The following is a 16,637-nucleotide window of genomic DNA, read 5'->3' as shown; positions in this document are numbered from 1 at the left end:
GCATTACCATTACGCAACCATAAACTTACCAGAGGATTGCGGCTTTCACAAGCCATTCCAAACCATCCATTGTACAGTACAATGCAAGGTAAATATTTCCCACTGTAATTCTAATTCTCGCCACAGAGACCTCACCACTACCAGAGACTGACATGTCCTGATGAGAATGACACAAGTCCTCCTGAGACTGAGGATGTCCTAATGCACTCAGCAAAAAAGGAAATGTCCCTTTTTCAGGGCCCTGTCTTTCAAAGATAATACTTGTTCAGTTTATGTTTCAGTTGTTGAATCTTTTGTTCATACAAATATTTACACATGTTAAGTTTGATGAAAGTCAACAGAGTTGACAGAGAGAGGACATTTATTTTTTAGCTGAGTTTATGAACACTGTATTTCACCACAAATAGAGGAAATGTATGATATTAAAAGAGACGGTTTGATGTTGTCCTGTTCCACGTTCCAACTCCTGGTCACACTAACAGAGGTCTCTGTATTGACTCCAGTCTACACAAACTCACGTTCTCTCTCCACCCTCCACCCATGCCCTCAAGAGTCAACACTCATGATCAATCCCTTCAGGGTATGGAAGAGCACATGATTTTCCTAAGATCATCTCTATCTCTTTCCTCCCTCTCTCAGCCTCCCTCCTCTTGAAGCCAAAGGTTAAAGATAGGAGAGGATGGTGGGGTCTTATCTTTGAATCTGTTTATAGAAAAGGACAGGAGGAAAAAGATAATATGGCTGATAAAGTGGCATTATCTCCTTGGGTTAGTGAGATCTAATCATCAGCCTGAACCAAAGTGAATGATACATTGAAAAAGACTGAAATTAGAAATAGGACTTACCCTGCCTTCCTATCTGGTGTGTGTGTGTGTGTGTGTGTGTGTGTGTGTGTGTGTGTGTGTGTGTGTGTGTGTGTGTGTGTGTGTGTGTGTGTGTGTGTGTGTGTGTGTGCGTGTGTGCGTGTGTGCGTGTGTGTGTGTGCGTGTGTGTGTGTGTGTGTGTGTGTGTGTGCGTGCGTGTGTGTTGGTGGAGATTCTGTGAAACCTTTCACTGCAGTGGGCTAAATCAGGGACACATAGCTCAGGCAAGCCCCTCAGGCAGAGTTGAGAGAAAGGCAAGGGCCGCAGAGAGAGAGAGAGAGAGAGAGAGAGACAAACCTACGGCACATATACAGTATATCCAACCATCCAACCAACAAGGAGAGGGAGAGCATTCCCCGGGTTACCGTGGAAACCAGCCCCCTTCACTGAGAGAGAAGTACAAAACCAATCATTTATATTATTAACCCTGTCCTTGCCAAAAGGTAGTCCCTCCAGGATTCCGCTATTACAGATTTTTTTGCAAAATCAACAATTCCCTGCATGTTATGCGAGGGCTTGCATGTTTTAACAATCACCGCACTATTTCTGCATAAAACAGTTAAATCCTCGTAATATTATCGCAGAAAACTGACCCATCACCACAGTACAAAAAGAGGGCTCCCAATTTCAACCAATTAACTTGTGTTGAAGTTTTTGGTATAATTGTTCCGCACAGTACACAGGTAGAAAAAAATATGATTCAGAGATACAGTCCCTTTCGTAATGCGCGCACACACACACACACACACAACTCGAGAGCAGGGGATATTACACACCTCTGCAGCCAGCTGATAATGAAGCTGTATCTCAGGGAACCCAAACACAGCCATCTGGGCAGAGGATCCCCTCTCTCCCCCTCCCTCTCTCCTCTGGGTCCCTTTAGTCTTTAGGAGCATCCATGGGTAAATTGCAGTCTGTCTTATGAGCACAGAGTGATCCACAGAACGTGATAAATATATGCTCAGTCCCAATCCAACCTCTCCGTAGACACTTCACGATGCCCTCACATACAGGAGAAGCCAATGCCTCATTGTTACGTCCCACAACACAACTGGAGATGGCCAATACATCCACCAGAGATCACTTAGCTTCTGAAAGAAACACTATAGAGGCTAGAGAGGAAAGAGGGAAGGGGGGGAGTTTGGAAGTAGGCCATGGAGAGAAGAGAAGAAGGGAGAAGGGTAGTGTTAGAGTGTGGAAGAGACAAGAATGGAGAGAAAGAGAGAGAGAGAGAGAGAGAGAGAGAGACATAGGAGAGTGAGAGAAGGGATGAAGAGAGAGGGGGTAGTGTTAGAGTGTGGGAGAGGGGAGCAATGGCAAGCAAAGGCAAGAAATAGGGGGTAAGGGTGGGTGGGAGAAAAGGAGAGAGGGGGAGGGGAGGGGAGGAGAGGAGAGGGGGATATAAAAAGCTTGGCGGCTGCAGTCTTGCTGTGATCCCCAGGATGGAAAGCATGGCCATTGTCAGAGGAGAGATGAAACCATGACAACCATCCCCACTGCTGCTGCCCGACACACACACACACACACACACACACACACACACACACACACACACACACACACACACACACACACACACACACACACACACACACTGCTGGACACTTAGCAGATGAGGACCAAATTTGAGGCTGGAAAGCCTGCGTTAAAGGGGGCTCCAACTCTTACAGATGAAAACACACAGACAGCAAGACAGCTCTTCTTGGCAAAACGCCTCCAGTTTGGCCCCTGTAGAAAAATGACACAACTTTCCCATCCAAAACCTGCCATTCATATTAACCACTCAAGAAGTTATTGTTTGCCATTGATGTATATTTGAATGCATTACAACCTTGGATTGAGTCCTTGCTTTAATAAGAAACCATTGTGTGTAGGTTGAACAATGATATAGGCACCTACTGGATGATCTCAATATCAATCATAGTAATCTTATAGGAGGGTAGGAGAGGTGCTGGGTTTCTCATTTGAGGTAGAAAATGGAATTAGGCTACAAGGCTTCCTCTTTAAATCCTGGCCCCTTGGGGGTGATACGCGCACACACACAAACAGACACACACACAAGCACGCACAAACGCACGTCTCTCCCCCTGCCTAAGCTCCTGGTGTGATGACATATGGGCTTCTCTGTCCTCTCTGCAGACGCAGCACAGGGGAAGTATATTCATAATAACAGACATCAACAACCTCAGTCAGCCTCACAGTCAAGCTGGAGCCAGCACAACACACACACATGCTCGCACACACGCGCACGCGCACACAAAACGAGAAGTAATAGCACACATTGTCAATGGTCTAAATATATACACACGAACTCTCTGTCACGTCTCATGTGAAGACATGTGCACAGTCACACACACACACACACACACACACACACACACACACACACACACACACACTGAGAGTCATTCAGCGGCGTTTCTGCTTGTAGCCCAGCTCCACTTTAGATTCATTTCAGGACGCGGAGTCATAGTTGGAGTGGACACTGGAGCTCTGGGGGGACAGGGGGAAACAGATGACACAAGCTCCACATATGTGGCATGCCTTTTACCAAAAGAACAGGGTGGTGGGGAGAAAAGAATGGTTGAGAGGTGTGGGGTTGGTAACGGAGTTTGTAGATGTTGGACAGCTAAGGGAAGCTGGGACGTCGTTTACCCAGGCTAGAGAGCAGGGTGGTGGGGAGAGAGGACTAGATGAGAGGGGGTGGAGGTGGTTGTAGTGGATAAAAAAATATATGTTTTATTGTCACATGAACTGGGTAGTTTAAGTTTTTGTTGTTTGATTGGGTCAGCCATAGCAATAAGGTGCCCCTGGAGCAAATTAGAGTTAAGTGCCTTGCTCAAGGGCACATTGACAGATTTTTCACCTTGTCAGCTCAGGTATTTAAACCAGCAACCTTTTGGTTACTGGCCAAATGCTCTAACCGCTAGGCTACCTGGCACACTGAGCACCTATGAGCACCTATGGTATGCAAGGACACAGGTACAGAAAGTGACCCGAATGGATGTGTTCATATGAGAATTGAATGATGTAATGCCACTAGCAGCTCTCCATGACCAATCAAATGCAATCAGTGCAAGAGCCAATGCTAATACTAGCCAAGGTGTCACACCCTGAGCTGTTTCACCTATCTTTGTGCTTGTCTCCACCCCACACCAAGTGTCACCCATCTTCCCCATTATCCCCAGTGTATTTATACCTGTGTTCTCTGTTTGTCTGTTGCTAGTTTGTCTTGTCTCGTCAAGCCTACCAGCATTTTTCCCATAATCCTGTTTTTTCTCAAGTCCCTGTTTTCTTCTTTTCACGGTTTTGACCATTCTGCCTGCCCTGACCCTGAGCCTACCTGTTGTTCTGTACCTTGTGACACTGCACTGGTTTACTGACCTCTGTCAGCCCTGACCCTGAGCCTGCCTGACGTTCTGTACCTTTCGGACTCTGCTCTGGATTACTGACATCTGCCTGCCCTTGACCTGGCTTTTGCCTGCCCCCTGTATTTGTAATAAACTTTTGTGACTTCGAACTGTCTGCATCTGGGTCTACTCCTGAGCCGTGATAGTACGAACTGGCGCTGACGGACCCAGCAGACTCGGACCAGCTCCGCAACGCTGTCTCCTCCCAAGGAACCACCATTGGTAGGCACGAAGAGTTTCTTTGTGGTCTTATGGAGGAGTTCCAGACCTTGGCCAAATGCCATGACCGCACGTTGAACACATTGCTGGATTAATTCTGCAGGTTGTCTGTCAGGCAGCCTACTACGATCGTAACCTCCCAGCCCCTCAGTAACCTGGCTGTTAGCAGTGCGACTCCCCCGGCCACGCCGGTTCTCAAGAACCACGCTTACATCCCCCAGAAAGCTTCGCTGGAGAGTCGGGAATCTGTCGGGCGTTTCTCACTCAGTGTTCTCTCATCTTCGAGCTGCAGCCCTCTTCCTTCCCCTCAGACCGCTCGAAGATAGTGTACCTCATCACGCTGATGTCCGGGAGAGCTCTCGCCTGGGCTATGGCAGTGTGGGAACAACATTCGGCCGTATGCTTCAGTTTGGAGGAGTTTGTGGCGGAGGTGAAAAAGGTTTTCGATTCTCCATTGTCTGGGAAAGAGGCTGCCCGAAAGTTGCTTCGGCAAGACTCCCGCAGTGTGGCAGACTATACAGTGGATTTCCGCACTTTGGCAGCTGATAGTGCCTGATCCCGGAATCGCTGTTCAACATGTTCCTGTACAGATTATCAGAAGAAGTTAAGGACGAGCTAACAGCCCGAGAACTACCAACGGATCTTGCCTCCGAGGCATCCCGGAAGTCCCTGACGTCTCTGGTGCCGAGAGAACCCTGGGCTACCCGAGTTCCCCCAAGAGTCTTTAAAGTTTGCCAAATCACCTCTTCCCGAGCCGATGAAACTAGGCAGAGCTAGCCTGTCTCCAGCCGAAGGTTTGCATAAGCTACACACGAAGAGTTGCCTGTCTTACGGGATTAATGGTCATTTTGTGTCCTCTTGCCCACTAAAAGACCAGGCTCACCGGAGTACTCTGGAGGGCTATATGGATAACTTTTCCTCTCCCCTTACTCGCATCCCTCTCCATGCCATCCTGCTGGGGGGGAACCAGTCGAAATCTCTCCGGGTACTCATCGATTCTGGGGCCGATGAGAGTCTTTTGGATGATACCCTGGCTTCAGAGCTGGGCATCCCCACTCAGCCCCTCTCCATTCCCATGGACGTTAGAGCACTGGACGGACGCTCTATAGGCTGGGTCACCCACAATACCACTCCCATCAACCTACGAGTGTCAAGGAACCACAGCGAGGCTATCCAATTCAAGCAAATGATTACGTCTCTTCAGGTTCCCGTGATTTTGGGATTCCTTGGCTCCAGCGACACAATCCCCTCATTGGCTGGACTGCTGGTGCCATCATGGGCTGGAGCCCTTTCTGCCACAGCCATTGTCATCGCCTGCCCCAGGACGTCTTCCTGTGGGCTCGGAAGTTGCCACGGACCTCTCCGCCATTCCTGTAGAGTACCAGGACCTCCAGGAGGTTTTTAGTAAGGCCCGGACCACTTCGCTTCCTCCGCACCGACCCTATGACAGCAGGATCGACCTTCTCCCAGGCACCACACACCACCCCGGGGATGACTGTACTCTCTGTCAGAACCGGAGACCAAGTCTATGGAGACCTACATCGAGGACTCCCTAGCTGCAGTGTGTATCCATCCTTCTGCCTCCCCCGCCGGCACAGACAAAGCCCTGCCCCGGTGCATCAACTACCGTGGTCTCAATGACATCATGGTTAAGAACCGCTACCCGCTACCACTCATTGCCTCGGTCTTCAAGACGCTCAAGGGGGCAACTATGATCTCCAAGTTGGACCTGCAGAACGCATACCACCTGGTGCGGATACAGGAAGGGGACGAGTGGAAGACTGCCTTCAACACAACCAGCGGTCACTACGAATATCTGGTCATGCCATTTGGTCTTACCAATGCTCCCACAGTGCAGCTGCAATGTTTCCTGGGATTTTACAACTTGTATCACTGCTTTATCCAGGGTTATAGCACCCTGGCTTCCCACCTGTCTGCTCTCACCTCTCCCAAGTTCCCATTCATGTGGTCCCCAGCTGCTGACCAGGTGTTCCAGGACCTCAAGCTGCGCTTCACCACAGCTCCCATATTGGTGCATCCTGACCCGTCTCGTCAGTTCGTCAGTTCGTGAGTTCGTGAGGCCCAAGCTTCGGATGTCGGAGTGGGGGCTGTTCTGTCCCAGTGTTTTGCTCTGGACCTCAAGTTACATCCCTGCGCCTTCTTCGCCCATCGTCTTAAAGCCAAGGAGAGGATCTACGATGTGGGGAATTGTGAGCTTCTCGCGGTGAAGATGGCGCCGGAGGAGTGGAGGCACTGGTTCGGGGGGCGGAACATCCTTTCATTGTGTGGATGGACCACAGGAACCTGGAATATCTCCACACCACCAAACGTCTGAATTCCAGGCAAGCTATGTGGGCCCTGCTTTTCACCCAGTTTAACTTCTCCCTCTCCTACTGACCGGGATCCAAGAATGCCAAGGCGGATGCACTGTCACGCCGCTATAGCCCCACGGCTGCACCCTCGGACCCTGAGACCTTCCATCCACCTCGTGCCTGGCGATGGCACTCAGCTGGGGAATAGAGAATCAGGTGCGTGAGATGCAGCATAACTGGATGTTTGCCCCTGACGTTATCCATCCCTCCATCCTGGAGTGGGCCCACTGCTCCAGGCTTGCGTGCCACCCGGGCTCCCATCGGTCCCTGGCCTTTGTGCGACAATGCTATTGGTGGCCTTTTGGTGGCCTACCACGGTCCCTGACGTCACCATCTGCATGATCAGTGAGCAGAACAAGACTCCTCGGCAAGCTCCAGCTGGTCTCCTTCAACCACTTCCTATATCCTTCACCGTCTCTGGTTTCACATATCCCTGGACTTTGTCACGGATCTCCCCTCATCTGATGGCAACACTGTCATCCTGAAAGTAGTGGACCGGTTTTCCAAAGCAACCCATTCCTCTCTCCGAGCTAACCTCCATGGACTCCCGGTGGATCCATGGACTCCTGGTGGACATGGTCTCATCCCAGCTCTGGAAGACATTCTTCACACTCATTGGGTCGTCGGCCAGCCTGTCCTCTGGGTTCCATCCTCAGTCTAACAGCCAGTCAGAGCGAGCCAATCAAAACCTGAAAATGACTCTTCGCTGCCTTGTCTCTGCCAATCCCACCATCTGGAGCCAGCAACTCGTGTGCCCCCGCTCAGCCCCCGCTCTTGCCGGACTCTGTCCTATATGTGACTTTGGAGTGTAAATTGCAGTTTGTGCGTTACAGTAGCCTACTGTATGTATGTACACCCTAATGCGTGAGTTCTATATTGATAAACGGAGTTCAACACATGCAAGCCATGTCACCCTCACCTTTATACAGCCCTGGAAGTGTTTGACATAGATTTGAACTAGTTACTGAATTAACAGAACGTGACAGGGTTCCTAGTGTAAAGGATGCATATGAAGGCCAGCCAGAAGTACGTATAAAAACCTTAATCAACATTAAGCGGCCAAGACAAAATTGGAAATAATTAAGGGGGTGAACGTTATTTATAATAAGGATTAAATGGAGAAACTCTGACCTCTAAGCAAAATATATATTTTACCTAAACCCTCCCCGAATGCTTGAAAAAAAAGAAAGTGACCCTCCCCTATACCCAAATGAATCATTAAAACATCATGTGGATAGCAGAGAACATCCTTACAGTTTAACCTCCCTATTTGAATAGATCAGAACCTTGGATTTGCCGTTTAAGAAATTGTTCTTCGTCCTGTAAGCATGACATGGCAACGCAGGATTTTGATGCGCACCAAGGTTTGGGTTCACAGACCACCGTAGGGGTGGAAAGATCTCCTTTATAAAAAAAACATTCCATTAATCTATCATCTAACTTGCAGGTCTGAGAAAAAAACATAGCCTTTTATAAACATTTCAGGCAATTCTAATTCTATTTCTCCAATGCCAAATCAGTGTGTCTTGTTTGCAACGAAACTGTCCCTGTTTACAAATAATTAAATCTGAGATGTCATTAGGAATCTGACCCTTTCAAAACTTAGGCCTTTCCACCCCAGACAGTAGGCCTACTGACGCAGAAAATTTCATATTTAACCGCTTGCCACCCTTCTTCCATGGCTTAACTCAACGAGAGAATGTCACAAGTATTTCCTTAAAAGTTGTCTGGGTTTAAACATATTCTATTGTACAGAGAGTGAATAGCTTAATCAATAGATAGTGTCAAAATTAGATTACTTTCCAAGAAAATTCTATTTTTTCTCCACGGCTTTTTTCCTCCACGGCTTTTCTCCCCAAGTTTCCCCAAGAAACTTAACAGCCCTTCACTGACACAGAGGTAGGCTATTTAAAGAGCCGTGTCTTGCCAGGGTATTTTACAGCTTGTTTCTAGCGTAAAGCATCGTGGAACAAAGCGGCTCTTATAGTTCACTTTATATAAACGGATTTTTTCTTCCTCTAAATCTTAAAACTAACAATGGGTAGGCCTGCGCTTTTCACCGTTTACTTTAATAAAAGGTAGGTCTATGATGTACATTCATACCCCCGCAATTTGAGTCCAGATTTTAACTTAACAGCCCTTCACTGACACAGAGGTAGGCTATTTAAAGAGCGCATGCTGGGTGGAGGAATTGGCCGAGATTTCTATGTATATAAGCAGCCTACAGCCTAATTTCGTCCGTGAAGCAGGAAGGCCTACCTCTCATTTCTTGAATAGGAAGAAATTGGCTCAAATACAAAGCTCTCTTGTTGTTAGTAAAGTCTAATATAATTGAAGATGGTTTAAATGAATTATGCCTACTCGATTGAGCCTACTTTCAGCACCATGAGCTGTCCATTTTCAATTCATTTTGCCGTGACTGCTGCTTCAAATTTCAGCACCACAATGTAAGTTACTCGAATCTGGTTTATTGTGAGGTCAATAACTCTGATAAATGCAACATGGGCGACAAAACATATTGTTTTGATTCAAATCAATTATAGTAGTAGCAAGCTATCAAAGTTGACCTCCGGTCCTCCTCATCGTCCAGCTTTCCTTCTCAAACTAAAGAGTACATAAGCTATAAGCTAGTCCGCACGCAAGATAATGCATTTTTTGAGACCATCAATTAGACCATCAATTATTTTCGAAATAATGATTTGACTCTCCTCCTGAACTGCCACTGTAGGCCTACACAGTACAGCATTGGTTAGGCAGCACACACATTTGTGGGGATCAGCAAGAGCTCAGGGTTGGAATATCCATTGCAGTGTGTAATGCAGCCTTGTTTTATTTACACCATCCCAGCAGCCATCTTAGAAATATAACTTTGCTCTGTGATTCTCGGAGCATGGACTTTGTAGCCTATTGCCAATAGGCTATGGATCAGTTGATTGAGACCACTCTATAGGCGCACTTGATATTGCACGCCCAGAAGAGAATCAGAGATGATGGAGGGGGGGGAGGCACACACAGCTGGTTTTCTTATTAGACCTTTCAAAAAAAGTAGCCTATAGCCTATGACAGTGGTACCCACATGACAGTGGTACCTACATCATTGCCTATTGGTTTTTGGGATGCTATGCCTCCCGCATAGGCTATTTATTTGAATCAAAACTGCTTTAGCCAGATACAAATAGGGTACCAGGAAATCACTAGACTACGTCAATCTTTCGTTAATAAAATACATTTCACCCCATGCGAGTAGTTTGGGATTAAAAGCATTTGTAATTGCAGCAGAAATTGCACGGATAGGTGCTAGTGCTTGTCATTGCAGGGACTGACAGTGAAACCACACCGCTGGTACAGCAGCCTTGTGCAGTGCAGTAGCTTGCCCTATCTCATTTGGCAGATATCAGCGCAAGCTTCCCCAATGCAACATTGTAAACGACAAAACGTGTGCATGTTCGAAGACAGCGACACGCTACAATGTAACAAACCCACAACATACAACATTGCGATACCATCTTCCCGTTGTCTGGCAATGAGGATTAAAGGGATATCATTATTATATTTCAACAATCACACGTAAACCGTGTGGACTACATGTAGCCCAACTGTATCCAGCTGACTAGGCTATAGGGCGGACCAGTTTATTCCCTTTTATTATTAAGTATAATTTTAGGATAATCCACATAAGACATTCAAGTGCACAGTCCCAACCCCGATTGATGCAATGAGTCAAAAGCAATTCGTGGGAACTAGAAGTAACCAGCCCGCACGTTAGTGATGCACCCTAAATCAAACCCACCAAACCCACAATAACGTACTGACAAGCCCATGTGTCCTAGCCCATGTCAGCATAACTCATAAAAGAAAGCCAGTGCATTCACATCATCCACGTTTAGACAAGCGACAAGGACTAACCTGTCTGTCCTTTGCCGAGGGTCTTTTCCAAACGATAAGGTCCCACATAGTTCATATAGTGTGCGCTGTTGTCTTTGCCAGAGGATGACATTTTGTTGGAATTTAGTAATATGTCTCACAGAATAATAAATACAAATCAAAATTCTCGTTTCAAATCAACGGAAACCGTAGGTTATTCCACAGGGCAGTCGGCTGCTGCTCTCCGGTTGGCCTCCTCTCTCTCGCCTCACGCAGATGGTCGGTGGGATTCTCTCTTCTCTGGGTCCCTTTCTAACCTATTTTGTTAGTTCACTCCCCTCTGTCTCTACCTCCTCTTTTCACTGCTGAAATGTGGCGTCTTTAAATCTGGATAACATGGTGTTCTTTTCGTCCGTGTTCGTATTGTGGAGAGGAAACGAGACGCGGTGAACACAGCTTTGGCACAACCCGTTGACGGGGCAATCTAACAGGATAGTGTTTTAGTGCTGACTGACGCCAACGTCTGAGCTGTATGAATACGCATGCGCACAGCGCGCACAACGCAGGGGCTGGTTGGCCCGGCACGTCATCGGGCGAAAGCTGGGAATCAGCACGCTGCACAAAACGAATGCAATCACTTTTCACCCGGTTTAAACTCCTTCCACCGGGGTAACCCGGGCCAGATAAAGGAATCCCTTAATTTAATTCAGGTCGAAGTGACATAATAGCATTACGGGGGAATCAGCGCAGTAGCCTCCTAGTATTTGCCAAGCATATTTGTAAATATTCACAAAAGTGATTAACATTGACAAACCAACTATATAATAGAACAGTGACCAGCAAATAGAATTGGTGACAAAACCTATCCTAAATCTTGTCTTGCCTTTACCCAATAAAACAAGTGGCTTTCTGATTAGGTGTATTAGCAGCACTGTAGCTTCCATAGCCTACCTCGCTCCTCCTCAGAGAGACTACTTCATAGCTGCTTTAGTACTTTGATGTCAGTCTGAGCATCTGTACAGGTTGTGTCCCTATGTCCCAACCTCTCCTCCTCCTAAATCACCAGTAACATCTTCCCTAGGTCCACCTTCTCACACCTCCACTGGCACTTCCTATCTTCCCTCGCTCATCAAATCAGATTGTATTGTGTTTGTATTGTATTTGACAAATGTGCCGAATACAAGAGGTGTATTAGACCTTACCGTGAAATGCTTACTTACAAGCCCTTAACCAACAATGCAGTTCAAGAAATAGAGTTAAGAAATTGTTTACTAAATTAACTAAAGTGAAAATAAAATAAATAAGTAACACAAGAAAATTACATAAAAGTAATGAGGCTATATACATGGGATACCAGTACCTAGTCAATGTGCGGGGGTGCAGGTTACTCGAGGTAATTTGTAAAGTGACTATGCATAGATGATATCAGCAAGTAGCAGCAGTGTAAAAACAGGGGGGTTCAATTAAATTGTCCAGGTGGCCATTTGATTAATTGTTCAGCAGTCTTATGGCTTGGGGGTAGAAGTTGATAAGGAGCCTTTTGTCCTAGACTTGGCACTCCAGTACTGCTTGCCCTGTGGTAGCAGAGAGAACAGTTCATGACTTGGGTGACTGGAGTCTGACAATTTTTTGGGCCTCCCTCTGACACGCCAAGTATATAGGTCCTGGATGTCAGAAAGCTTGGCCCCAGTGATGTACTGGGTCGTATGCACTACCCTCTGTATGGATCTGGGGAACACTTCAGCCCCGTCGATGTTAATGGCCTTTGGCCTGTTTGGCCTTTGTTTCCTATAGTCCATAATCAGCTCCCTTGTCTTGCTCACGTTGAGGGAGAGGTTGGTGTCCTGGCACCACACTGCCAGGTCTCTGACATCCTCCCTATAGGCTGTCTCATCGTTGTCGGTGATCAGTCCTACCACTGTTGTGTCATCAGCAAACTTAAGGATGGTGTTTGAGTCGTGCTTGGCCATGCAGTTGTGTGTGAACAGGTAGTACAGGAGAGGACTAAGTAAACACGCACCCCTGAAGCCGGTGTTGAGGATCAGGGTGGCAGATGTGTTGTTGCCTGCCCTTACCACCTGGGGGAGACCCGGATCCAGTCCAGGATCCAGTTGCGTTTAGTCCCAGGGTCCTTAGCTTAGTGATGAGCTTTGTGGGCACTATGGTGTTAAACGCTGAGCTATAGCCAATGAACAGCATTCTCACATAGGTGTTCCTTTTGTCCAGGTGGGAAAGGGCAGTGTGGAGTGCGATTTTGGTCATCTGAGGACCTGTTGGGGCGGTATGCAAATTGGAGTGGGTCTAGTGCTTCCGGCATGATGGTGTTGATGTGAGCCAGGACCAGCCTTTCAAAGCACTTCATGACTACGTGAGTGAGTGCTACGGGGCGGTAATCATTTCGGCAGGTTACCTTCACTTTCTTGGGCACAGGGACTATGGTGGTCTGTTTGAAACATAGTTTTTACAGACTCGGCCAGGGAGAGGTTGAAAATGTCAGAGAAGACACTTGCCAGATGGTCTACGCATGCTTTGAGTACACGACCTGGTAGTCCGTCTGTCCCCGCGTCTTGCTCACATCGGCTATGGAGAGCGTGATCACACAGTCATCTGGAACAGCTGGTGCTCTCATGCCTGCTTCAGTGTTGCTTGCCACGAAGCGAGCATAAAAAGCTAATCTAGAAGGCTCGCGTCACTGGGCAGCTCGCTGCTGGGTTTCCCTTTGTAATCCGTAATATTTTTCAAACCCTGCCACATCCAACGAGCGTCACAGCTGGTGTAGTCCTGTATTGACACTTTGCCTGTTTGATTGTTTGTTTGAGGCCATAGCAGGATTTCTTATAAGCTCCTTGAAAGCGGCAGCTCTAGCCTTTAGCTTCGTGCGGATGTTGCCTGTAATCCATGGCTTCTGGTTGGGAAATGTATATACGGTCACTGTGGAGACAACGTCGTCGATGCACTTATTGATGAAGCCGCTGACGGAAGTTATATACTCCTCAATGCCATTGGATGAATCCCAAAACATATTCCAGTCTCTGCTAGCAAAACAGTCCTGTTGCGTAGCATCTGCGCAATCTGACCAATTCCGTATTGAGCGAGTCACTGGTTCTTCCTGCTTTAGTTTTTTGGCTTGTAAGCAGGAATCAGGAGGATAGAATCATGATCAGATTTGTCAAATGAAGGGCGAGTGAGAGCTTTGTATGCTTCTCGGGGTGTGGAGTAAAGTTGATCTAGAGCTTTTTTCCTCTGGTGACACATGTGTCATGCTGGTAGAAATTAGGTAAAATGGATGTAAGATTGCCTGCATTAAAGTCCCTGGCCACTAGGAGCATTGCTTTTGGATGAGCATTTTCTTGTTTGCTTATGGCCTTATACAGCTCGTTGAGTGCGATCTTAATTCCAGCATCGGTTTGTGGCGGTAAATAGATGGCTACGAATAATACAGATGAGAACTCTCTTGGTATTGCGGTCTACAGCTTATCATGAGGTATTTTACATCAGGCGAGCAATGTAGGCGAGCAGTGTAGGTTAGGAGCCCGTAAAACAGCAGCCATCACCTCCTGCGCCATTATAGGGTCTCTATACCTCTGCATCAGGGCCTTCTCCATTTTTTCATATGTCGCTGATGGGTTGAAATGTTTGGTGAAAAACATTTTTTTAAGAGATCCTATGGAAATAATGATGCCACCAATAAATAAATAAATAAATATATAATCCATATTTTCACAAGATGTTTGTGTGTGTGTGTGTGTGCTCTTGTGTGTGCATGCATGCACATGTTTGTGGAGCAGGCCCTGATGCATTTGTGTGCGTAACACTGGGTCACTTGATTAAACCAGAGGGCTTGATTAAACCAGAGGTTGGTCCCTACTTCATGGTGTTGACTACCATCTCTCCTCACACACACACACACACACACACACACACACACACACACACACACACACACACACACACACACACACACACACACACACACACACACACACACACACACACACACACACACACACACACACACACACACACACACACACATCTATCTATCTCATCACTCTTGAACAACAAAAGTACTGACCCAGCCAGCTCTGTGACAGATGGGGCTTCCCCCTCTCCCTCTCTCCTCTCTTCCCCCTCCCCCATTCTCCCAGTCCTCCCCACCTCGGTGGCTAACAAAGGAAGGGGCCTCAGATGCACCCTCACAAGAGAGCTTTCACTCAAACTACTTCCTGTTAATTATTTGTGACCCCTCCCCCGACCCATATCTATGAGAGGGATCCATCATGTGCTTTCTCTTAAATGTATGTTACGGCGCAGTATGTCCTCACTGAGGACATGATCCCCCGTGTTTTGATCCCTTATGGATGGATACATGATTTGACACAACACGGGTCCATGCCAACAGGATGGATAGAGGATATTCAGCCACACTTGGAGGACAATGGATATTGAAGGCAAAAATCCACCCTTTTCGGCATTACATACACTGTCCGTATTAGAACATACAGCCATCATCAGCAACAATCATAATACACCTTGAATGGACTGAAAGCTTGAGGTAGAAGGCGACATCATACTTTCACTGTGTCGGACAACACCAAGCAACACTTTCGCCATGGGGGTCATTGTTAGTATGAATTCCTTAATCCTGACTGGAAGTGTAATTCCACTCCACAGATTGCTCTGGCAATTGTCACATATAGACTTCATTGGGAGGAAGAACGTTTAACATGCTTTGTACATTTGTATGACACTTTTTTTTGTGAAAAACATGATGAAATTGACAATCTTAAGGCCTTTTCAGAACTGTAAGACCCTATGATCTGTGAACCTTGCATGATACGGACAACATTTTGGTGTTATTATACTCCTTATAGTGTTTTCTCAAATATGGAGTATTTCTAGATTCTGAAAGACACATTTTCACATTCATATATTCAACATTAAACGTATTAGGCTACCCTGGCGGCAGGGTAGCCTAGTGGTTAGAGTGTTAGAGTGTTAAAGGTTGCAAGTTCAAACCCCCGAGCTGACACGGTACAAATCTGTCGTTCTGCCCCTGAACAGGCAGTTAACCAACTGTTCCTAGGCCGTCATTGAAAATAAGATTTTGTTCTTAACTGACTTGCCTAGTTAAATAAAGGTAAAATAAATAACAAATGTATATCGAAAAACAACCTTTATTTATTTAGCTTATTTGTAGAGATATTGTTTGTAACAATATAGTCTTCAAACGCGTCAGAGTGTGCTCTGATACTTTTAATGACATGACCCATTTTAAACATAGAAATGTACATTATAGGTCACTAACCAATCACAACCCTTCTATAGGATTGCACATTCAGCATGTCACTAGAAGAGGGAGTTTCCCATTCACAATGTTTGTGGTGCTCATAAAATGTACCATACCCACAGAATGAGCAGAGAGCCCACTCTGTAAATGTTATGTATTTATAGAGTATATATTTCTTTACAAAGAATGTGTCTTAAAATTGAACAAAATCAAAAAGTTGTTTTGAGATATTCACATTTTTTTAATGTTAAAAAAATTTAATGTGAAGTTCTTTATTTCAGAATCAATACACACTCCACATTTTATTTGGAGCACACTATTCAGAGTATAATTACACCAAGATGTTGTCTGTAATCATGAACGGTTCACAGATCTACAGGAGGTATGTATAAGTCTTAAAAAGGGCAAAGAAATTGCCACTTTCATCAGGATTTTCTTAAAAATGGTTTGTGATACAAATGAGAAAAAAAAGCATTTATAACATCATTCCCCCCAATTAAGTTTCTACGTGAGAAACGCTAAAACAATCTGAGATACCAAAAATATTTTCCACTCCCGCTGGTGTGGAATGGCCTGGAAGGCTGTGCCACTAAATATCTCCAAGGGGATGTTTGTATCC

General features: G+C 46.2%; 1 protein-coding gene across 4 annotated transcripts in view; it reads right to left on the bottom strand.

The window, feature by feature from the left end:
• LOC112232296 (serine/threonine-protein kinase BRSK2-like) overlaps positions 1-11,233 on the bottom strand; it is a 162,681-nt gene extending 151,448 nt beyond the window's left edge. For all 4 annotated transcript variants that reach the window (XM_042330748.1, XM_042330751.1, XM_042330749.1 and 1 more), the window contains exon 1: positions 10,771-11,233. In XM_042330748.1, the coding sequence (XP_042186682.1) occupies positions 10,771-10,861 (91 nt within the window). In that variant the 5' untranslated portion in view covers positions 10,862-11,233. The remainder of the gene's footprint in view (positions 1-10,770) is intronic.
• Between the last annotated feature and the right edge of the window lie 5,404 nt (positions 11,234-16,637).

This window comes from Oncorhynchus tshawytscha, linkage group LG12 (assembly GCF_018296145.1).
Source record: "Oncorhynchus tshawytscha isolate Ot180627B linkage group LG12, Otsh_v2.0, whole genome shotgun sequence".
Lineage (NCBI taxonomy): Eukaryota > Metazoa > Chordata > Actinopteri > Salmoniformes > Salmonidae > Oncorhynchus > Oncorhynchus tshawytscha.
The sequence above is the reverse complement of the archived record's forward strand: the minus strand, read 5'-3'. Positions and strand labels throughout refer to the sequence as shown.